The sequence below is a fragment of the Ovis canadensis genome, chromosome 7, assembly GCF_042477335.2.
Source record: "Ovis canadensis isolate MfBH-ARS-UI-01 breed Bighorn chromosome 7, ARS-UI_OviCan_v2, whole genome shotgun sequence".
Taxonomy (NCBI): domain Eukaryota; kingdom Metazoa; phylum Chordata; class Mammalia; order Artiodactyla; family Bovidae; genus Ovis; species Ovis canadensis.
This window is the reverse complement of record NC_091251.1, coordinates 112,869,527-112,892,523: the sequence shown is the minus strand read 5'-3', so window position 1 is coordinate 112,892,523 and position 22,997 is coordinate 112,869,527. Positions and strand designations below refer to the sequence as shown.

The 22,997-nt window shown below is 47.6% G+C and overlaps 1 protein-coding gene across 9 annotated transcripts in view; it reads left to right on the top strand.

Annotated features, from left to right (window-relative positions):
* Positions 1-22,997, top strand: part of RPS6KA5 (ribosomal protein S6 kinase A5) — a 189,873-nt gene that overhangs the window by 135,296 nt on the left and 31,580 nt on the right. For all 9 annotated transcript variants that reach the window (XM_069597268.1, XM_069597267.1, XM_069597275.1 and 6 more), the window contains 2 exons: positions 7,391-7,474; positions 10,101-10,204. In XM_069597268.1, coding sequence (XP_069453369.1) covers positions 7,391-7,474; positions 10,101-10,204 — 188 coding nt within the window. The remainder of the gene's footprint in view (positions 1-7,390; positions 7,475-10,100; positions 10,205-22,997) is intronic.

Here is a 22,997-nt window from a genome sequence, read left to right as displayed (position 1 = left end):
GTTTCTCCCGGCAATCTTGATTCCAGCTTGTGCTTCTTCCAGTCCAGCTTTTCTCAGGATGTACTCTGCATAGAAGTTAAATAAGCAGGGTGACAATATACAGCCTTGACGTACTCCTTTCCCAATTTGGAGCCAGTCTGTTGTTCCATGTCCAGTTCTAACTGTTGCTTCCTGACCTGCATACAGATTCCTCAGGAGGCAGGTCAGGTGGTCTGGTATTCTCATCTCTTTAAGAATTTGCCACAGTTTGTTGTGGTCCACACAGTCAAAGGCTTTGGCATAATCAATAAAGCAGAAGTAGATGTCTTTTTTTGGAACTCTCTTGCTTTTTCAGGGATCCAGTGGATGTTGGCAATTTGATCTCTGGCTCTTCTGCATTTCTAAATCCATCTTGAACATCTGGAAGTTCTCAGTTCATGTACTGTTGAAGCCTGGCTTGGAGAATTTTGAGCATTACTTTAGTAGCGTGTGAGATGAGTGCAGTTGTATATGAGTTTGAGCATTCTTTGGCATTGCCTTTTTTGGGATTGGAATGAAAACTGACCTTTTCCAGTCCTGTGGCCACTGCTGAGTTGAAACAGCTCCACTGGAATTCCATCACCTCCACTAGCTTTGTTCATAGAGACGCTTTCCAAGGCCCACTTGACTTCACGTTCCAGGATGTCTGGCTCTAGGTGAGTGATCACACCGTCGTGGTTATCTGGGTCATGAAGCTCTTTTTTGTACAGTTCTTCTGTGTGTTCTTGCCACCTCTTCTTAATATCTTCTGCTTCTGTTAGGTCCAGACCATTTCTGTCCTTTATCGAGCCCATCTTTGCATGAAATGTTCCCTTGGTATCTCTGATTGTCTTGAAGAGATCTCTAGGCTTTCCCATTCTGTTGTTTTCCTCTGTTTCTTTGCACTGGTCACAGAGGAAGGCTTTCTTATCTCTCCTTGCTAGTTGGAACTCGGCATTCAGATGGGTATATCTTTCCCTTTCTCCTTTGCTTTTTGCTTCTCTTCTCTTCACAGGTGTTTGTAAGGCCTCCCCAGACAGCCCTTTTGTCTTCTTGCATTTCTTTGTCTTGGGGATGGTCTTGATTCCTGCCTCCTGTACAATGTCATCCACCTCTGTCCATAGTTCTTCAGGCACTCTGTCTATCACATCTAATCCCTTGCATCTATTTCCCGTTCTAGCGGGAAAGAATAAGTATAGGTCCCAAATCTATAAGAAGCACAAGCCTCGGGATTTCAGCAGAAGAACACTTATTTGTTTGTTTTTAAACCTAGGGCTCAGACAGAAACAAACCTATGCTGCTGGATGAATTTATTTTTTCTAGACTTTGCTTTCACTGAGGTTTCAGCTTTCTTAAATTCCAAGGTTTACACAGGAGTGGCAGTTGCAGTCCATCTCATCTGAGCCGACGGCCTCCTCTTTTGTCCGAGCGAAAGTGCTGAAGTTCAGGCTTCTGACTGTGGGGGTCTGGAACGCTGCCCGTCCCTCTCTTTGCTGCTGCACCCACCTCCTGCGCTGCCCTTGGCCCTCGGCACCCGCTCCGTGGCTGGCACCAGGGCTTGACCTGTCTGTCTTGTGAGCAGAGACTTGGAGGATTAGCAATGCCATGTTTCTTCTTAAAAGTATAACATTTCTACATAGACTCCTTGTGAGGAGATGTATCGAAATTCAGATGGGAAAAAAGAGCATGGGGGAATAAGGTTTTCTCTGGTAACTGTATATTTAACTCATGAATTTATCTGTTATAAGCAGGTAAGATCAAGATAAAACATTGGCAAATAAAAACTAGGCAGGATTTCGTCTAGTGTTTACTGAGAAGCACCTGAGAATCTGACAGTTGAGTCCCTGAGAAGGAAACCAGGCCTTTGCCCAGTGTGATCTGGTCCTTCTCTCAGGCACAATGAAGCCTCCTTGATCAGCTGTTGCTTAGACACTGCTCCGTGATATGTGCCAGGGTGGTGCACACTGCTTGGCATTCTCACATCGGGTGAACTCTCCTGCACAGTCTGAACCCTGCAGTAACTTTCATACTGATGTTGCTTATAAAGTAGCGTGAACTTACAGGCTGATTGCCTGTCTCCTTGAGAAAAATGTTAATTTCTAAGTGAATAAACAGTAATCTTAATACAGTTTAGCTATACTATCCTAGCCTTTTTATAAAATAGTGCACAACGTATTACCTTGAAATCTTTTTGCCCCTACCAGAAACATTCCCCTGTCACATTTCATCAGTTTAATTTCTGGGCATAGTAATTTGAAAGGCATTCAGCATACACTCTGGATAATAAGCACCTTCCTAGGTAGATAAAGACAAATTCAAAAGTAAAATTGGGGCTTTTTTTTTTTTTAAACGATGAAAGATAGTCTTAGGAAATTCAGACTGACACATTAGAAGCTTGAACCTGGAGGGAGTAAGACTTCCATTTGGAACAGAGAAAGAGAAAACAGATGCAGAATTGCAAGGGCTATAAATGGCAATGTTTCAAAGTAACAGAGACACTTAAGAAATGTTTTATCTTTGTTTACTGTTATTCCTCAGGGACTGGAAGTTCTCATTACTTGAGCTTAATTTTTCTGTCTCTTAGAATTTTTATAAAATAAATAATTATGTCAATTATTTATTAGTATAGACACTACCTACATCCCCCACTCCCTCAAAAATAGCTAAAGTGAATTTTGAAAGAGCTCAGAAATCTAATGAAGAACATAGAAGAAATACCTTTGAGGGTTTTTGTGGTTCTGAAGTTCCTGTATGTCAAGACCCTGGAGAACTGAGCTACATTATGGCACAGTTCTCGTTGTCAGATAAAGAAGAAAACAGACAGGGAAGTGGCGCTGGCTCTCAGGGCTTTCCCACAGCGATCGTAAGATCCACATGCGTGACACTCATTTCACGTGAAGCCGATGAATAGCTAGCATTTGCAGAAGAGTGCGGGTTCCTGTGACTTTTAAGTTGTAAGATGTGAACATTGTTGCACACTAAAGATATACGCAGCTCCAGAACGGCTTGTAACACGGCTGTCATCGTCTAGTCCCTAAGCTGTGACCGACTTCTGCAACCCCATGGCCTGTACCTCACAGGCTCTTCTGTCCATGGGATTTCCCAGGCGAGAATACTGGAGTGGGTTGCCGTTTCCTTCTCCAGGGGATCTTCCCAACCCAGGGACTGAACCCACATTGCCTGCGTTGGCACTCGGGCGCTTTACCAGGGAGCCACCAGAGAAACCCATATATATTTGAATGTACGTGCTTTGCTGTGCACCTGAAACACTGCGGATCGACTAACTTCAATTTAAAACGTAATTAATAAGACAGTTTACTGGAATTTGCAAAACGAGATGAGATTAAATGATAAATACTCTGACTTAGCAATTTTTACTTGTTTATTTTTGTCAGCTATGTAACGATTTTTGCTTAATATTCCCAAAAGGGCTATTGCATGATAAATAATATATTGCTTATTTAATACTATGTTGGTGTATAAATGTATATTTATATTGTATAAATATCAGCAACCTCAGCAATACGAAGGACGCCACTCTAATGGACAGAAGCAAAAAGGAACTGAAGAGCCTCTTGGTGAGGGTGAAAGAGGAGAGGGAGCAGGCTGACAAAACTCAGCATTCAGAACCCTGAGATCATAGCACCCGGTCCCATTACTTCACGGCAAATAGAGGCGGAGAAAGTGGGAGTGGTGATAGATTTTCCCTTCTTGGGCTCCAGAATCCCTGCAGATGGTGACTGCAGTCGTGAAATTAGAGGATGCTTGCTTCTTGGGAGGAAAGCTATGACCAACTGAGACAGCACAGTAAGGAGAGAGATGCCACTTTGCTGACAAAGGTCCATCAGCCAAAGCTGTGGTTTCCCAGTAGTCACATGCAGACATGAGAGCTGGACCATAAAGAAGACTGAGTGCCAAAGCGTTGATGCTTCTGGACTGTGGTGCTGGAGAAGGCTCTTCACAGTCTCTTGGACAGCAAGGAGATCAAGCTGGTCAATCCGAAAGGAAATCCACCCTGAATTTTCATTGGAAGAGCAGATGCTGAAGCTGAAACTCCAATACTCTGACCAGCTGATGCAAAGAGCTGACTCATCGGAAAAGACCCTGATGCTGGGAAAGGCTGAAGGCAGGGGGAGAAGGGGGTGACAGAGGATGAGATGGATGGATGGCGTCACCAGTGCAGTGGAGGTGAACTTGGGCAGACTCCAGGAGATAGTGAGGGACAGGGAGGTCTGGCGTGCTGCAGTCCGTGGAGTTGCAAAGAGTCAGACGTGACTGAGCGACTGAACAACGAAAACTATCAATAGAAACGCGATGTATTTATTTTTATGAAGTTGGGGTTTTTTTAAAAAGTAATTTTGTAGTATTTGTTTTTTAATCAGTGAAGAGATGAATGCCTCCTAATGCACACTTTCTTCAGTCTAAGCATATCTAACAAACTGTTTCCAATTATTTTATCACTTTCTATACTCAAATTTATATGAAATCAGTTTTGTTTAGCTTTAATCTTTCTAGTATTTTGTTACGAAATTAGTATTTGGTACTAAAGTGATGAAGCAGAGAGATAATGACATTTGATGTCTGGTTTATATTAGCTGTTCAGTGAGATTTTATTCTGCCAGATAACAAGAAAATTTTCTCCACATCTAAGTATAACTGAATTATTTCTTTTAGTTTCTTGGGGAATAGTAATCTTTCAGTATATGTATTACATAAAAAGAAATGAGTCATAAACCATATAAAATTACACAATTATTTTTATTTATATAAAATTATTGACCTATATGTATCATAACCAAGTAGTTTCAATATATTTGTTATCACGGTCTAAATAAATTCATTACAGTCATTATCTCTGAGCTTAGTTGTTCAGCCAATAAAATCGGGAATTTCTGTCACTTCTGTGTTGGAGCTTCCCAGATGGCTCAGTAGTAAACAGCCCACCTGCGATGCAGGAGGCACAGGTTCAGTCCCTGGGTCAGGAAAATCCCCTGGAGAAGGAAACGGCAGCCCACTCCAGTACTCTTGCCTGGGAAGTCCCATGGACGGAGCACCTGGTGGGCTGCAGTCCCTGGGCTCGCAAAGAGCTGGACACGACTCAGCAACTAAACAACCAGAGCCATTTCCCTGACGTTGCTGGGGTCGTGTTCTTTACATTTAAAATTGGTAAGTAGGAAGAATTTTTAACGGACCCTTGCTGGTGGTAGAAAAATAGAGTGTAAATTGGAAGACTTTCTCTAAAATAGTTGTGTAATGTATTTTAATGACACCCACGTGTAACGCAGGTAGCAGCAGTTAGAGCTGGACATGGAACATCAGACTGGCTCCAAATCGGGGAAGGAATATGTCAAGGCTGTATACTGCCACCCTGCTTATTTAACTTACATGCAGAGCACATCCTGAGAAACGCTGGGCTGGAGGAAGCACAAGCTGGAATCAAGATTGCCGGGAGAAATATCAATCACCTCAGATATCATTATGGCAGAAAGTGAAGAACTAAAGAGCCTCTTGATGAAACTGAAAGAGGAGAGTGAAAAAGTTGGCTTAAAGCTCAACATTCAGAAAACGAAGATCATGGCATCCGGTCCCATCACTTCATGGCAAATAGATGGGGAAACATTGGAAGCAGTGGCTGACTTTATTTTGGGGGGCTACAAAATCACTGCAAATGGTGACTGCAGCCATGAAATTAAAAGATTCTTGCTCCTTGGAAGAAAAGTTATGACCAACCTAGACAGCATATTAAAAAGCAGAGACATTCCTTTGCCAACAAAGGTCCATCTAGTCAAAGCTATGGTTTTTCCAGTAGTCATGTATGGATGTGAAAGTTGGACTGTAAAGAAAGCTGAGCACCGAAGAATTGATGCTTCTGAACAGAGGTATTGGAGAAGACTCTTGAGAGTCCCTTGGACTGCAAGGAGATCCAACCAGTCCATCCTAAAGGAAATCAGTCCTGAATATTCATTGGAAGGACTGATGTTGAAGCTGAAGCTCCCAGTACTTTGGCCATCTGATGCAAAGAACTGACTCATTAGAAAAGACCCTGCTGCTGGGAAAGAGTGAGGACAGGAGAAGGGGACGACAGAGGATGAGATGGTTGGATGGCATCACCGACTCAATGGACATGAGTTTGAGTAAACTCCAGGAGTTGGTGATGGACAGGGAGGCCTGCGGAGAAGGCAATGGCAATCCACTCGAGTACTGTTGCCTGGAAGATCCCATGGACGGTGGGGCCTGGTGGGCTGCAGCCCATGGGGTGGTAAAGAATCTGACACAACTGAGTGACTGAACTGAACTGCCTTTAAAATTTCAGATGTAGCCAAATGAATGTATATTATTAAAGAAGAATTATTTTCCCCTATTTAATATATCTGCATAAAAATTCAGATATTCTTCTTTATTATGCTGTGATATGATGCAATTGGTCATTTTTTTAAATTACTTAATTTTTTAAAGTATATTTTCAAGTTGATATATTAAATTAGCCCTTTTCGAAGTAGTACAAAAGAGAAATAACTGCCTTTAAGAGACAGCATTCTTTTAGGACATCTCTGCTCATCAGCACTGAGCCCACCGGTGGCAGTGCCAGACTGGAGCGTGATGATGAGGCCAGAAAGCGTCTTCACACCCTTTTCCGTCATCGGGTCCCGTTTTCCCTTCTTAGCATTCAATCTGCCTTTTCCCTTAAGGTTCCCAGTGGTTTTCCAGTGTTGCTGATCTGGAAATAAAATCCTTCACACTAAAAGTTTGGTGTTAGTGGTGAAGAATCAGCCTTCCAATGTAGGAGACGTAAGAGACATGGGTTCAATCCCTGGGTCGGGAAGATCCCCTGGAGGAGGAAATGGCAAACCTCTCCAGTACTCTTGCCTGGAGAATCCCATGGACAGAGGAGCCTGGTGGGCTGTAGTCCACGCAGTCACAAAGAGTCAGACACGACAGCGTCTGAGCGTATAGCTACGTCCATACAGTGCCCCTTCTAGGGTTTTTGTCTTCTTACAGGGACAGTTGTAAAAAATCAGTGATTGGAGTATATACATGTACAGAGAAGAAGAGGGGATGCATGGCTTCACGGATGGATGGATTAATGAATGATTGCAGGGTTTCAGGGTTTAAAAGGTTTACCCGTTGGCCCCGTACCTCTGGGGTGGCCAAAACATTTGTTTGGATTTTTCCGTAAGAGAGTAACCCAAAAACCTGAACGAGCTTTTTGGCCAGCCCAGCATACAGATGTGTAGACACTGGTTTGTCCCGATGAGACGAGTCTTCCAGGTAGATTCTGCCACCGCTTTCTACTGTGGTATATCTTGACATTGCCATGTGGTGTTAACTCTTTTTGTCAATTTTCATGCCAGCTTAAAATACAATCTCTCTTTGTTTGTTTGATTGTTTTAAGGCTGAAAGAGCATATTCCTTTTGTGGAACCATTGAATACATGGCGCCAGATATTGTCAGAGGGGGAGACTCAGGACATGACAAGGTGGGTTCTGTTTCTGACACTCCCTGATGCACCTCCATAAAATGCATAAGAACCCTGCTTAGACTCTCACTAGACCTACTCCCACAGCAGACGTCTTCAACTGGCAAGGTTAGGACTAGCAATAAGAAGGTCTTCCCAGATCCAAGCCCACAATGTAGTCTTAAAATAACAAGTACATAAGGCCCTGATAAGGCCAGTGAGTGGGGCGCTCTCCCTTCGGATCTCTGTGTCAGAGGCTTTCTCTGTCCTTTTTATACTTCAGGAAAACTCTGCTACACACACACATACAAAGAATCCTACTTAGTAATTTAGGCTCTTCTGGTGTTTCCTTTTTTTTCCCCTTTCCTTTGCATACACAAGCATATTATGATATCTAATATTTTGGAAGAAAAAGATAACAGAAAGCTTAAGACATTCTAGATTTCCCTTTTTTTTCCAAGTTTTGTTGATGAGGATTATTTTTTTGTTGTAGAGAGTAATACTCTTGTTAAGGGAAACCACAAAATCAACTGATTCTTGAAATAATAATTTTTCTGTTATTTCCATCATGTCATATCTTGAGCATCAGTTGTAACCCTGAATAAAACAAAAAGCACTTTGGTTTCATGTGATCTGGCCTTTTAGGACACAGCTGAGCCACAGTGCAGTACAGAGGGGTCATGGACGCCCAAACAGCTCATCCTGTTCCCGCTGGAGTCATGCAACTCTGCATTCAGGATGGTCTAAGTTTGTTTTCCTAAGCCCTCTAAGAAAAAGCTTGTTTTTTTTTACTTTCCTCGCTTCCCTTTGAATGTGCAGAGTGAAAAGTGTACATGAGGCATTCTGAGTAGTTTTAAAATCTAGGTCAGATATTTTTTCTTCCTATAATGGCAACGCACTCCAGCATTTTGCCTGAAAAGTCTCATGGGCAGAGGAGCCTGGCAGGCTGCAGTCCAGAGGGTCACAAAGAGTTGGACACGAATAAGCACAAAGTCTTGGATTAAAGGGTACAGATTTGTTAGATTTGTTCAGTTCCTTCTTAACACTTTTGCTTTATTAGTAACATTCTGAAAATAAAGAACTCGGCCCTTTTCACTCCTCGTCTCCCCATCTCCCACATCCCCTTTCAAAATCTCACATATACAGTGGGAATGTCTTAAGGGTGGAGAATCAGGGGCCACCTTGCTAATGTATTTAAGAGCCCTTAGGGGTTCTTCAGGTTTGTGTGGTGTTGGCTTTAGGCCACGACTGGGAATCTGGTGACGGATCTGCATAGTTTGTGAGCGCAGTTCGTAGCCAGCGTTCTGTGGATCCTGACTCAGATGGCAGTAAAACTGCTTGTCTAAAGAATAAACAACTGAGATTTGGTTTAGATGTTATTGTTACATATTTTCTTTAACATAACTCTGGGCTCACCAACTTTATGTCATCTCTCTGAAACCTTGGCCCTGAAATTTGGGAGCAGAGGGTTTAAAATTTTAGCTTCAGTTAATTTCTCACTGGCGTCAGCTCATGTATTCAGCAGTTATTGAACTTGATTCACCTAACTGTCAAAGAACTAATTTTCAGTATATCAAGATTCTTTGAATTTAGTAAACATATATATAAATTGCTATATGCAAATTAACTATATAATTTGCTATGCTCTCAGTTAACTGGTTTTATAAACTGTTTTCTAAAGTAGACCGCATTTTATAGTATTTTCAGCCTTTTCATTCCTCCCACAAACTAGAGACTGTCAGATTTACGTGATGTGTCCCACAAGAGGAACTGATTTAGGTGGTTATGTAAAAGTAACTCCTTTTGATGGGTTATTTTTCATTTTCATTCTTTGGCTTTAAAAAATTTCATATTTATCAGAACTGAATAATCAACAAAAATGCTGATTAATACTTTTTTGCCTTATTGTCGTAAGTCAGTTTTGCTTAGTTAAAATTTTAAAACTTCACTTTTAAGAAAATTTTTGAGGGAGACAAAGAGGGCAGATTAGGAGTTTGGGGTTAGCAGATGCAAACTGTCACGCCTGGACTGGATAAAAGCAGGTCCTTGTGCACAGCGCGGGGAGCTGCGTTCAGTACCCGCGGTAGGTCGCGATGGGAAAGGAGACTGAAGAGAGTGGGTGTGTGTGTGTGGGGGGAGTGTACATGTGTGTGTGGTGTGTGTACATGTGTGTGGGGGTGTGTGTACATGTGGGGGGTGTACATGTGTGTGGGGTGTGTACATGTGTGTGTACGTGTGTGTACATGCATGTGTGGGGTGTGTGTACATGTGTGTGGGGTGTGTGTACATGTGTGTGGGGTGTGTGTACATGTGTGTGGGGTGTGTACATGTGTGTACATGTTTGGGGTGTGTGTACATGTGTGTGGGTGTGGGTGTGGGTGTACGTGTGTGGGGTGTGTGTACATGTGTGGGGGTGTGTGTACATGTGTGTGTGGGTGTGTGTACATGTGGGGTGTACATGTGTGTGGGGTGTGTACAGGTGTGTGTGTACGTGTGTGTACATGCATGTGTGGGGTGTGTGTACATGGGGGGGGGTGCGTGGGTGTGTGTATAAAACTGAGTCACTATATAGCTTTATTTTGTTTTTTCATCTTTTATAAGATAATTAGTTAATATTCAAGAAAATGAAATGTCTTTTATTTTATAGGCAGTTGACTGGTGGAGTTTAGGTGTTCTAATGTATGAATTACTAACTGGAGCATCTCCGTTCACTGTTGATGGCGAGAAGAACTCCCAAGCTGAGATATCGAGGTAAGACCTGACAAAATAAAATAAATGTGTTGTTTTCTCAAAGGACCTGATCAAATTTCTGCAATCTGGCTGATACAAAAAATAATTTTTTTAATGGCGTAGACAAAAATGGGGTAAACAGTAAACTGCCAGTTATATTTCCATAGGATGCAGCTTTATAGCCTTTATATCTCTTTATGCTTCAGATGCTCAGTTAGACCTTACTTTTCATACTGTTGTAACTTTGTGTGCTCCAAAGCATTTACCATATTGTCTTAAGAAAAAAAAGAAAGTGAAGTCACTTAGTCGGGTCCAACTCTTTGGGACCCCATGGACTGTAGCCTACCAGGCTCCTCCGTCCATGGTATTCTCCAGGCAAGAGGACTGGAGTGGGTTGCCATTTCCTACTCCAGGGGATGGAAGCCGGGTCTCCCACGTTGCAGGCAGATGCTTTACCCGCTGAGCTACCCGGGAACACAGCCTGTGTTTACTTGCTGGGTGCTTTTTCCCAGTGTATGCATCATGTAAGTTCTTTGTGACCTCAAAGAAACAGGAGTTATTTTTCAGATCATGGGTATAAGCCCAAGAGAAACAGATACCCTGAGATCACCGTCGTGTAGGCTCTCGTGGCCTTATTCTGTTCCTTTCCTGCGGAGCAGTCAGCACAGGGCAGCGCTGCGTCTTTGCTTGTGTTATCTGACGAGTGTGTCTCTCCCCCTGGGCTGTGAGCTCCGAGAGCCGGGCGACTCTGGCTTTGGTCCTCACCATGGTGCGCTTGGAGGGCTCACCACGCAGAGTCCAGTGAATGTTTTCGGAATGCAGTGAGCTGATGACCAAATGAGCGAAGCGTGATGAAGCAGTGTACTGATTACTCGTTCTGTTTTTGTCCAGTTTTTACTTGAATTTTGTAACTTTGAGAACAGATTTGACATTAACCATTGAGACTTCCGCCGATTACCAAGATGGAATAACAGGGACCAGGTTTACTTCCCTTCCTGAAACAGTGTTTTAAATGGGCAAAAATATATGAAACAACTGTATTGAAGAGTTTGAACATCCAGCAGTGAAGCCCAGTGAACGCTGAGAGACGGGAAATAAATGAGGTGAGCCCCTTTGACTGCCGAGCTTAGGCCTCAAGAGAGGATGCAGGCTGCATTTCTGGGGGGAAATGCCGTGGAGCTGTGATGGAAACGACGACTCAGCAAGGCCGGCGAGGCTGGGGTCTGCAGAGCAGAGCTGGAGAGGAGGAGGCTGCAGGAGAAGTCTGGAGCTCTGTGGGGGGAATCCTTCAAGTATTAGCTGGTTAAGCACTAATAAGGACTTGTATGAGGAAACTACTCAATCTACTTACCTAAGATGTTATTTCTCTCCAAATTGATGTAACAGAGTCAGCACAATTAGAATCCCAACAAGCTTTTTTGTTTTTAGTTGAAATTGACAACTTGGGTCTAAATGCATAGGCCTGGCAGAGCCCAATCACCTTTGAAAGAGTAGACCAAATTTGATTTGAAGACTTATAAGCTACAGCTACTAAGACACTGTCGTGTTTATATCAAGGTAGACAAGTCACTGATGAAGTAGAATAGAGAGTCCAGAAATAGAACCACACAAATTTAGGCAACTGACTTTTTCTTTTATGAAGTTCAGTGTCAGTTTGGTGAAGAAAAGATAGGTTTTCAACAAATGATGCTGGAACCATTGGCTATTGTATGGGGAAAAAATGAACTCTGCTAAATACTGTTTGCTATAGGAAAATTTTAAATGCATCACAGGCCTAAAAATCCAAAAATTATAAAACCTTCTGAAAGAAAAATTTTTGTGGCCTTGGGTTAGGCAAAGGCACAAAATGTGCGATCTGTAAAAGCAAACATTGATAAATTCGATTTTATCAAAATTAAGAGCTTCTGCTCTTCCAATGAAACTTTCAAGAGGCTGGAAAGACAAACCACAGACTGTGATAGGATTACACATTATGTCTGTTGATAAAGAGCTGGTATCCAAGATACATAAAGAACTCTCAAAACTCAAGGGAAAAAACCCTCCATTTTTTTTAAAAAGGGCGAAAGATTTGAACAGTTCACCAAAGAAGATACATGAGTAGCAGAAGAGCACATCGTTAGTGACCAACATCATTAAAAGTGACCAACATCGTCAGTCTTCTGGGAAACGCACCTCCAGCCTCAGTGAGGTAGCTCTGTACGCTCCCTGGAATGACTCAACAAAAAAGCGACTGACCGTATTAGGGCCTCCAGGGAAAGAGTACCAGCGGGATACACACACACATAAATACGGAGTTAGCTCACCCGGCTATGTCAGCCGAGAGGCCCGTTACCTCCCTCTGAAAGCTGGAGGCCTGTGAGAGCTGCAGCAAGTCTAGTCCAAGCCCGACGGCCTTCGAGCGAGAGGAGCCAGGGGCGTGAATCGCAGGAAACCAGTGTGTCCAAGCCCGACGGCCTGCGAGCGAGAGGAGCCAGGGGCGCGAATCGCAGGAAACCAGTGTCCCAGGTCGAGCAGGCACGCCGGAAGGCCCAGACCCTCTTCTCCGCGTTCCTTTTTGTTCAGGCGCCTGTGTAAGTGGCTGGGCCGCCATATTGGGAAGGAGATTCGAATACCAGCCTCATCCAGACATACTTTCTCAGACACACCCAGAAATAATGTTCACTCTCAACCAGTGGCCCAGTCACGTGACACTTCGAGTTAAGCATCACAAGCCCGTCCCCATCACCTTGACCGCCATTTGCATCTTCTTAAACTATATTTGATCTCCAAATAAAGATAATAACAAGATTGTAATTCCACCTAACATAATATGGCTCTACTGCCAACCAGCTACCCTTCCCCAGAAGAGAACGCAAGTCCTTGAGCGGTACGGTGATGCTCGCTCTTCCCTTTGAAATCCCATAACTTAAATACTAGAGTATAAACTTAAAATACTTAAATACTGTGGTGCAAAGTCAGCGGATCTTATTGTATATATGAAGGAATAAGGCGGGGGAAAAACAAACACCTATTTATACACACACATAGTCGTAACAAAACAGCGAAGAAACACTCCTGTCAGTAAAGCCCCCATTTCTGTAGCTGGTTACATAGAGACGGGGTCTCTGTCACCGGTCTGTAGAGTCTGTGTAACCTGGGGTCATAGCTGGTATCTGTAACTGCCGTCTCCCACCACCCACTTTGCATTCCCTGTGCGTTCAGCAAGTTCCTCAGATTGTGGGATGACCGCAGCCTTCATTCCCAGAGAGTCTGGGCCGTTAGTAGTCCTGGCTGCGCTGAGCTGCGGTTGTTTTCAGTGGACCGTCACAGGGCATGGCGACAGCAACAGCGGCCCTGATGTGCCTCCTGTGTCCGGGCGTGCCCTTCCTGGCCTCCCGTGTGGAGTAGTGGCCCAGCAGCCCGTGGTAGCAAGGGCCGTTCATCCCAGCCGCTGGCACAGCCCCCGCCGCCTCTGCTTCAGAGGCGTGAGGAAGCGGCTCGGTGGCCATCTTAATTTCCAGTTCAGTGGAGTCACTGCTAAATCTCTTGGAGGAAGCATTACTTCCCCTGGAACTAAGACCTTTAGGCCAGCAGACCATAAAGGCCTGGGAACAGAAAGCAGACATTCTGCTAGTGAATCACTGTGGCTAAGGTAAGTGGCCCCACTCCCACATCTGCTGCTTGATTTCTGGACCCATGAATCCTGGCTATGAGAGAAACGGCACCACGTGCTGGATGGCGATTCTGGGGTTTCCGCCTCTGGAGACGCTTGCCACCCTAGCTTGCACGGTAACTGAGTCTTCAAATGGTCACTCCGCCACGACACCAAGCCAGCTGCCTCAGAAGGCTGCGGAGCATGGTTGAGACCAGTGAGCTCCATGAGCATGGCCTATTGCTGTACTTTTTTTTGCTGTGAAGTGAGTTCCTTGATCATAAACAGAGCTCTCCAGACACCATGATAGTGCACAGGGAACTGTCTGAGCCTGTGGGTCACAGTTTTGGCAGAAATATTGCTCGTAGGAGAAGTCCACATCCGTAGTGCCTGCTCTAGTTAGAGTGAAAATCTGTCCCTTTTATGATGACAACAATCCGGTGTAATCAGCCTTCCCCTGGAAGCTGGCTGCTGACCCTGGGCGCTGGCCCAGGCAAGGTGCGCAGTGTTGGTCTCCAGGCAGCGGCCTGAAGCCCGATGAGCCTTGGGGAGTGGGGATCCTGCTGCTGAGTCCAGACCTCAGCTCCAGCCTCGCCTCCGTGGTCCCTGTGCCCATGAGTCCACTGGCTGACGACGGGGTTTGCTGGAGAGAGGCCAGCATATGCATTTGACTGGTAAAATCCTGCACTGCTCAGGTCACCCTGCAGTGACCACTCACATAGTACACAAATACCTCCCATTTTTGCCCAGAGAGGTCTGTCAACAAAGCTTTCCCCCACACACGTTTGTCAGGTAGATTTCCTTGTCACCAACTTCCCATTCATACTCCTTCCAAGTCCCTGACCAGCCAAATTGCTGGCCACAACCCATTAATGAATAGAAAGTACACGTCTGGCCGTTTGTCCTTGCAGGTGCAGTGAGTGACTAGGTGCACTGCTCGGCGTTCGGCCCACTGGGAGGGTTTGCTCTCACCTTGCATGTCGTGCAGAGCTGTTTGTGAGCCAAGCCTGAGTCTTCTGCCCCTCTCAGCCACGGCAGGGTCTCCCAGTGTGGCCATCCATAGATGCAGACTGGTGGAGAGAGGGCGGCAGAGCCGGGAAGGGGGCCGTGAGCATTCAGGCCGCTTCTCGACGCGGCGCGTGGCTTCTTCAGCGCCTGTGCAGTCCAGCCTCGTGTTTGCTGTTTCCACTTGATGGTGGAGTATTGCTGTGCACTCCCAACTCCACAGCTTGATGGACCAGATAAGTGGGCATCTCGGGTGGCGTGCAGCTTGGGGGCCCAGAGTTAAATGTTCAGGCCAAGTAGTGGACCAAGAGCTCTTTCTCAAAAGGGGAGTGGTTATCCTCAGAAGATGGCAGGGATTTGCTGCAAAATCCTTAGTGCTCTAGTTCACCACTCAGGGCTGGCAAAGGCTCCAAACAGCACCTATCTGCCACTTCCAGCGTGCCTGGACCTGCTGAAGCAGAGGATCCAAGTGAAAGAGCAGCTTCACAGTGGCCTGGACCTGCTCTTCTTCTGGACTCCACTCAACAGCAGCTCTTCAAGTCGCTTGGTAAACTGTCCGGAGTAACACACCCAGCGATGAATATGCCGCTTCCCACATCCTGAGGCCTGCCGGGCATCATGCCCCTTGTTTTGGTGGTGGGAGAGGCCAGCTGCACCATCACCCCCTTCACCTTGGCAAAGCTGTCTCGAGGTGCCCTGCACCGCTGGACTCCTAAAAACCCACCAGGGCGGAGGAGGCCCCTGGATTTGAGGCAGATCCATCCCCACCCTGTGTCACTCACGGGCTCACCAGTAAGTCTCAAGACGTCGCTACTTCTTGCTCACCAGGCCCAGTCAGCCTAAAGCCACCGATGCAGCGGGCCAGCGTGCTTGTCTGTGAAGAAGAAAGGCAATCGAGAGCTTTGTGGACTGAATTACGACATAGGGCTGGAGAACGGCTAAGCCTGGAGGCAGGACGGTGAGGGTACATGGCTGGCTTTCCCAGCCGAGAGGAGTGCCTTTTGGAGGGACTGATGGACAGGGTGGAGAAAAACCAGAGCTTGTATTTATTTACTCAAGCAATGAAACCACATCTGGTCCAGCAGCTGCACCCAGAGCTCCCAGCTGGCTAAATCTATAACGATCCGCTGTCTTCTGCTCGGGCCAGGCGGGCGTCTAGTCCTCGCTGGCAGCGCGAGCCTCAGCAGCCCCAGAGGTCCCGCGCCGCTTTCTGACTCGCCGCTTTCTGATTCGCCGTTTCCCCGGGTGGAGGCGGTTCTGATGGCCTCCGCTTGGCCCTTCCTGCAGGAGCCGCCCTCACTCGGATCGGGGCGCCAGTGCGGGCTCCCGCCAGCTGCCCAGTGTCTGTCCCAGCTACGCGTCCGACCTTGGGGCGGGAATCCCAGGATGAGGTCAGGGATGGCTGCATCCACTGTGGAGATGGACCTGCGCTAGAACTGGCCCATTCTGAAGGAGATCAGCCCTGGGATTTCTCTGGAAGGAATGATGCTAAAGCTGAAGCTCCAGTCCTTTGGGCACCTCATGCGAAGAGTTGACTCACTGGGAAAGACTCTGATGCTGGGAGGGATTGGGGGCAGGAGGAGAAGGGGACGACAGAGGATGAGATGGCTGGATGGCATCACGGACTCGATGGACATGAGTCTGAGTGAACTCCGGGAGTTGGTGATGGACAGGGAGGCCTGGCGTGCTGTGATTCACGGGGTCGCAAAGAGTCGGACACGACTGAGTGACTGAACTGAACTGAACTGAAAGCCCCTCTCTGGCCAATGGGTCTCCGGGAATTCATGTCGGTTCAGGGCCAGAGGCCAGAGGCCCGGGAAGGTCCGACGTTCCCCTTTCCCCGGGAGCGGTTACTCTGCGGGAGGGCTGGGAGGAAGACGCACAGTCAGCTCTCAGGGTCCCTCCACGGGGACCCACGCTCCCCTCTACTCAAGAGGCTGTGGGCGTGTAAACTGGCTCCAGTGCGGGAATTGACGGAGGGGCTGGATGGGGGAGGGTGGGAGTGGCATCAGGGACACAGGAGCCTCGGAGGTGATGGGGGCGGCCGTGCCCTGGACAGTGCGGGTGGGCTCACAGCTGTGTGTGTGTGTGCGCGCGCGCGCGTGTGTGTGTGTGCGCGCGTGTGTGTGCACGCGTGTGTGCATGCGTGCGTGCGTGTGTGCGCGTGCATGTGTGTGCGCACGTGTGTGTGAGTGTGCGTGTGTGTGTGTGACTGCAGTTATCAGATTGTGCACTTTACATGCTGAGTTTGTTATACCTCAATTTTACTTCAGCAAAACCGCTAAATTTTTTAGAATGTGCCTTTTACAGGATAGATTAAGAAATAATTTTTCACTATTCTGGCTTATTTAATATCAGAACTAAGTGATGAGAAATATTTGTTAAAATCAAATTTAAATCGTGCCTATTATTAAAATTCTCAACATGACTTTGCTTATTTTAAATGTGTTTTTGGACAGTTTGAGAATGCCTCCGAAGTATAGGAAACCTTGACCACAGTCTTGATAATTTAGGTCCCGTGCAAGGCCACACCCGTCGTGGTGGTGCACAAAAGGGTGCAGCTAACCTGACAGCGTCTGCTAGCGGCCCCTCCGACTGGCGCCCACTTTGCTTCCGCGCGCACAGTCAGTCTTCCCTCTTTGCTTCCGCGCGCACAGTCAGTCTTCCCTCTTTGCTTCCGCGCGCACAGTCAGTCTTCCCTCTTTGCTTCCGCGCGCACAGTCAGTCTTCCCTCACGGGGTTCGTTCCCACCACAGCTCTGCCTCTAAAGAGACAGCGTGTTGCTGGTCTCTATGGCAGGAGTGTTCCGAACCAGATGATGCTCAAATTTAAATTGTTTTTATTGCCGTTAGATCAGTTAGTTGGCATTCTGATTGTAGCAAGAGAAAGAGTCTGAATCAGATTATCTAAAATATTAAAACTAGAGTAGATTTCTCAAGAATTTAAATAGGATTCCTTCCCTTTAATCCATTAATTATTCACTTTGTCTTGTTATTAACAATTTTATTCAAAGCTTGGTGCTAACCTGTGATCCATGGGGTTTTGGTTTTGTTTCATTACTACACCTTTACAAAGAGTGTAATAGCTGAATCACCGTACATTACTTTTTCCTCCCAAGAGAGCCATCCTGACCGTCTCTCCTGGAGTAAACTCTTTCATGAGTGGCCCGTTCTTCACAAAATGTGCGCCATGCAGGTGAGCGCGTCGCTGCCTCGCCTCCAGATGTCTCGGCTGCCAGCGCTTTTTCTGGCCGTTGAGCCCCTCCGTCCCTTACTCACTGCACTCCTCCCCCATCTCTGCATGCTTCCTTCAGTTTTTATTTGAGATGCTTCAAAATAATGTATTATCCAAATTATCTGTTTGCCTGTTGTTATCTACAGGTAGCCTAAAGTCAAGACAGATGTGTTTTTCTCGTTATCAGATTGCAAACTATGATAAGGATTTAGAATGAGGTGAGCGCTTTCTCCCTGGTATAGGAATCCCTTCACCACTTACCCAGATGGTCATCTCTTTTCTGTCTGAGCCATCAGTGAACAGATAACACTGTTGTATAAGGTATTTTCAAGGAATCCCCTTCCATTTTTTAACTTTAGCAGGTAGAATTTTTCCCTCCTTAAAGAGAAGTTGAAATTAGCTTCCTCTAACCTCTGCACGTTGGAGAAGGCAGTGGCACCCCACTCCAATACTCTTACCTGGAAAATCCCGTGGATGGAGGAGCCTGGTGGGCTGCAGTCCATGGGGTTGCTAAGAGTCGGACACGACTGAGCGACTTCACTTTCACTTTTCACTTTCATGCATTGGAGAAGGAAATGGCAACCCACTCCAGTGTTCTTGCCTGGAGAATCCCAGGGACAGGGGAGCCTGGTGGGCTGCTGTCTATGGGGTCGCACAGAGTCGGACACGACTGAAGCGACTCAGCAGCAGCAGCAACCTCTGCACGTAAATCCTAGTCCTGGGCCACGTGCACTAAAGAACAAAGTAATTCTATAGTTTCTTCCAGACCTTGCGTGAGGCCTCGGACGCTAGTTTTATGTAGGGTGGGTCTTGTTCTCTTAACTGTTCATGTGAATCATTTCTAGCTGCTTCACCCCTCGGTACCGTTTGAGTAAAAGTTAAGCTTCCAGCGCCCAGATCTGGGTGCCTGCTCTGGCTTTCCTGTGCATCTGCTCTTCTTTCTGCTTCACGCATGTAGCACATGCTTTTCTGACACGTGTGTTTCCCGCCGCTTTCACTGCCTCTGTGTGGCGCCGCCTCACCCGGGCGTGCATTGCTGCCCCACGGGTGCCCTCAGCCACCGTCTCCTGGCAGTTTTTCTGCCTGCCCTGCAAGCTCCCTTGCCTGGAGCTGCGTAGGTCAGGATAGTTAGGCCTCCTCTCACCTGGGCACCAGGCCGTGGAGTTCTCTCGGCAGCTCTTCTGTCGTCTCCGGCAGCGTTGTTTCTGTCTCACTCTCTCTGACTTGGACATTTACAAACTATACGCCGGGAGATGTTCATGTGTTTTTTATTATCCGCCAGTAAAGTGTATTTTATTCATGTTTCATTGTGCTGTTACAAGCATATTTTCATATAAATTCAGGTCTAAGGGTTATCAAAATCATGGTTTAAACAGACTCTAGTTGTGTTGTTTAAGTCAGGGGTTGGCAAACTACAGCCTGCAAGTCAAATCCATTCAGCTCCCTGCTTTTGTGTGGCCTGTGAGCTAAGAAAAAATGAAAAGGTGAACAATACTTTGTGCCATGTGAAAATGGTGTGAAGTCTGAGTTTGGTGTCCATCAGGAAAGCTTTATTGGAGCGCGGCTCGGGTGTCCACTTGCGTGTCCTGTCTGGCTGCCTCTGTGCTGGAGCAGCACTGAGGAGCTGCCCCGGAAGCCCTGCAGCTTCCAGAGCTGGAAGGATGCGCTGTCTGGCCTTGTTATTACTCGGCACCCCACTCCAGTACGCTTGCCTGGAAAATCCCGTGGACAGAGGAGCCTGTAGGCTGCAGTCCATGGGGTTGCTGAGGGTCAGACATGACTGAGTGACTTCACTTTCACTTTTCACGTTCATGCAAATGACCTCAAAACCAGTGGCTTAAGACAGCAAACATTTATAACCTCAGGGTTTCTGTGGATCAGGAATCTGGGCACAGCTTAGCTGAGTCCTGCACGTCAGGGTCACTCGCAGGCTGCAGTCGGAGTGTTGGCTGGGCTCTCAGTGTCTCAGGGCTCACCTGGGGAAGGGTCTGCTTCCAGGCACAGGTGGTGGTTCCCAGATTCGGTTCCTCTGGGTTGTAGGACTGTGAGCCTCAGTCCTTGTGGTGGGGGCCCCTGCAGCCCGGCAGCTTCTTCATCAAAGCAGGCAGCGGAGAGTCTGCTGGGAAGGCGGGGTGTTCTGTTGCCTGATGCTGAGTGCACCATCTCCCATCTTTGCTATACATTTGTGGTTGTAACAAAGCTGCCAGGTCCAGCCTGCCACGAGGCTGTGGATACATGAAGAAGAGCGATTGTTGGGATCTTGGGCGTCTCTCCGCCATGTGCCTTTCACAAAAAAGTTTGAAGATCCCTGGTTTAGGTAAAAATTTGTCCTTCCAATGAGTGTTGGAGCCCGGGCAAGGGCACCAGCCAAAGAATCTCATCTTGTTCTTCTTTTTCTTTTTTCTTTTCTTTTTTTTTAGCATTTGTTTATTTGGCTGCACCGAGTCTTGGCTGCTGCCCACGGGGCCTTCAGTCTTCATCGTGGAATACGGGGCCTGTGATTGCAGCGGGTGGGGTCTTTTTTTTCTTTTCAGTTGTGACATGTGAACCCTTAGGTGCGGCATGTGCAGTCTAGTTCCCTAACCAGGGGCGGAACCTGGGCCCCTGCATTGAGAGCCCCAGGGAAGTCCTGCATGCGTTATTCTTAATTATCCAGCAGACGTGGCCTCTGGAGATACAGGGTAGGAGGGTCAAGAAAGAACTCCGTAACAGGCAGAAGCAAGTGGTGGTGTGGGACGGTCCCCCCGGGGCAGCCGGCTCCGTGGCCCTGAGAAGGCGTGCTCCTTTGGAGTCGTGGGCTGAGGGCCCCCGAGGCCAGCCCCGTGCCCCGTCACCTGCGCCATGTCCTTGGGTCCTTGCAGCCCTGAAAGGTCGGTCGCAGCACGTGCTGTCTACAGGCAGGTGAGAGACCGGAAGCGGCGTTATGCTCTCTCCAGGGTGGCGCTTGGTTCCCCGAGGCTGTGCTCTTTCCTGGTGAGGCAGATGCTTGTTTCTGGTGAAGGATTGGGAAGGGCTGGCCTGTAGACAGCAGTAGGATTGATTTCATTCATCTCTGGAGTGTTCAGTGAGTGATTTTTCACTCCTGAGAGGAAAAGAAATAGAAGGACATAGTTCTTGCCCCGAGAAAACTTACGTGTTATTTGGGAAATATGGAATAATTAGATGACGGTTGATAATGGGAGACGGTGTTGACTGGGGGCCGAGTGGAAGAGGAGTGCTGTGGGAATCCAGGGGGCACAGGGCCTGGGGGTTTGGGAGCATCAGGGATGCCCTGATCGAACTGCAGGGTGGCCTGGAGTGTGGGTGAGGGGACAAGCCAGAGCCTGGAGGCCCCGTGGAGTCCTCACGAGCCTGTGGACGGCTGTCTGCAAGCCCGTGACCTTGTAAATGAAGGTCGTTTTATTACTCCTAACCTAAAAGGAGTGTCCACCGCAGCGCACAGCATGCCTGAGGAGAAACAGTGATGAGAACGCCCAGAGACAGCACGGCTGAAGCGCCTCCTGTCCACCTCCTCCACCTGAGTGATGCTCTGCTCGCGCGGGAAATACGACCTCCCGTTTCGCAGTGTTTGTGTAGGTTTCTGAGCATTCTCGAATGACAGACTCTTCGTGAGCGCGATCTTGTACTGGCTATGTGTCATTCCACTGAGTAGACGCTTTACTGTTCCGCTCATGTTGAACAGCAGTTTAGAGTGAGTGGAGTGTAGCGATGTCTTTCTAACTCAGGTAGGCACGTAAGTGATTCTGTCATTTTGGGACCACTGGGGAACCAGAAAGTGAAAGTCAGCAATGACATGGGGAAGACTGTGAACTTATAGACAGCAAACAGAAATAATCAAGCGGTCTCCTGCCTTCTGCAGAAGCAGTTAGGAGGTTATCTGCAAGCCTGGCTCGAGTGGCAAAGAACCAGGCTTGATCCTGGTTTGGGAAGATTACCCTGGAGGAGGAGATGGCAGCCCACTCCAGTGTTCTTGCCTGGGAAATCCCGTGGACAGAGGAGGCTGGCGGGCTGCAGCCCATGGGGTCGCACAGAGTTGGACTTGACTGTGCACACGCGCACTGATTGAGACTGAGGAAGAAAGCTCCTGGTTTAGTAAGTGGAGAACAGTTAGGCGTCTGTTGCTGCAGTGAACGTTTGTGCAGGACTTGCTTTGGGCCAGAGCAGCGCTCTTGGCGCCACAGAATGAAGGAGTGAGGAAGACTGCTTTTTGGAGAGAGACACCGCTACTCCCGCTGAATGCACATGTTATTTGGGAGAGATAACTGATAGATAGACGTGATGGTCTGCAAATTCCATGAAGAAAGATAAAGGGAAAGTTAGAGTGTGGGAAAAGCAGCAGTCTTATGGACGTGGGCGATGGGGTGATGGGGGCCATGGGGCTGATGGGGGCAGTGCGATGGGGCCGATGGGGGTGATGGGGGGATTGGGGTGATGGGGCTGATGGGGGCAATGGGGAGATGGGATTGGGGCGATGGGGCCGATGGAGATGGGGGGATTGGGGCGATGGGGAGATGGGGGAATTGGGCTGATGGGGGCGATGGGGGTGATGGGGGGATTGGGGCCATGGGGGTGATGTGATGGGGGAGATGGGGGATTGGGGCTTTGGGGGCGATGCGATAGGGGAGATGGGGGGATTGGGGCTGATGGGGGCGATGAGGGCAATGCGATGGGGCCGATGAGGGGATTGGGGCTTTGGGGCTGATGGGGGCGATGCGATAGGGGAGATGGGGGAATTGGGGTGATGCGATGGGGGCGATGGGGGGATGGGGGGATGGGGGGTTGAGGCGATGGGGACGATGGAGGTGAGCACAAACCACTGTCCTGCAGGCCACTGAAAACTTGTAATTGGGCTAGCTCTCGGCTGTCACGGTTTAGTAGACACGACATGCGCAAGCTCCCTGGTTTTACTGCTTCCGTCACGCTTTATTACGGGAAGTTTCAGAT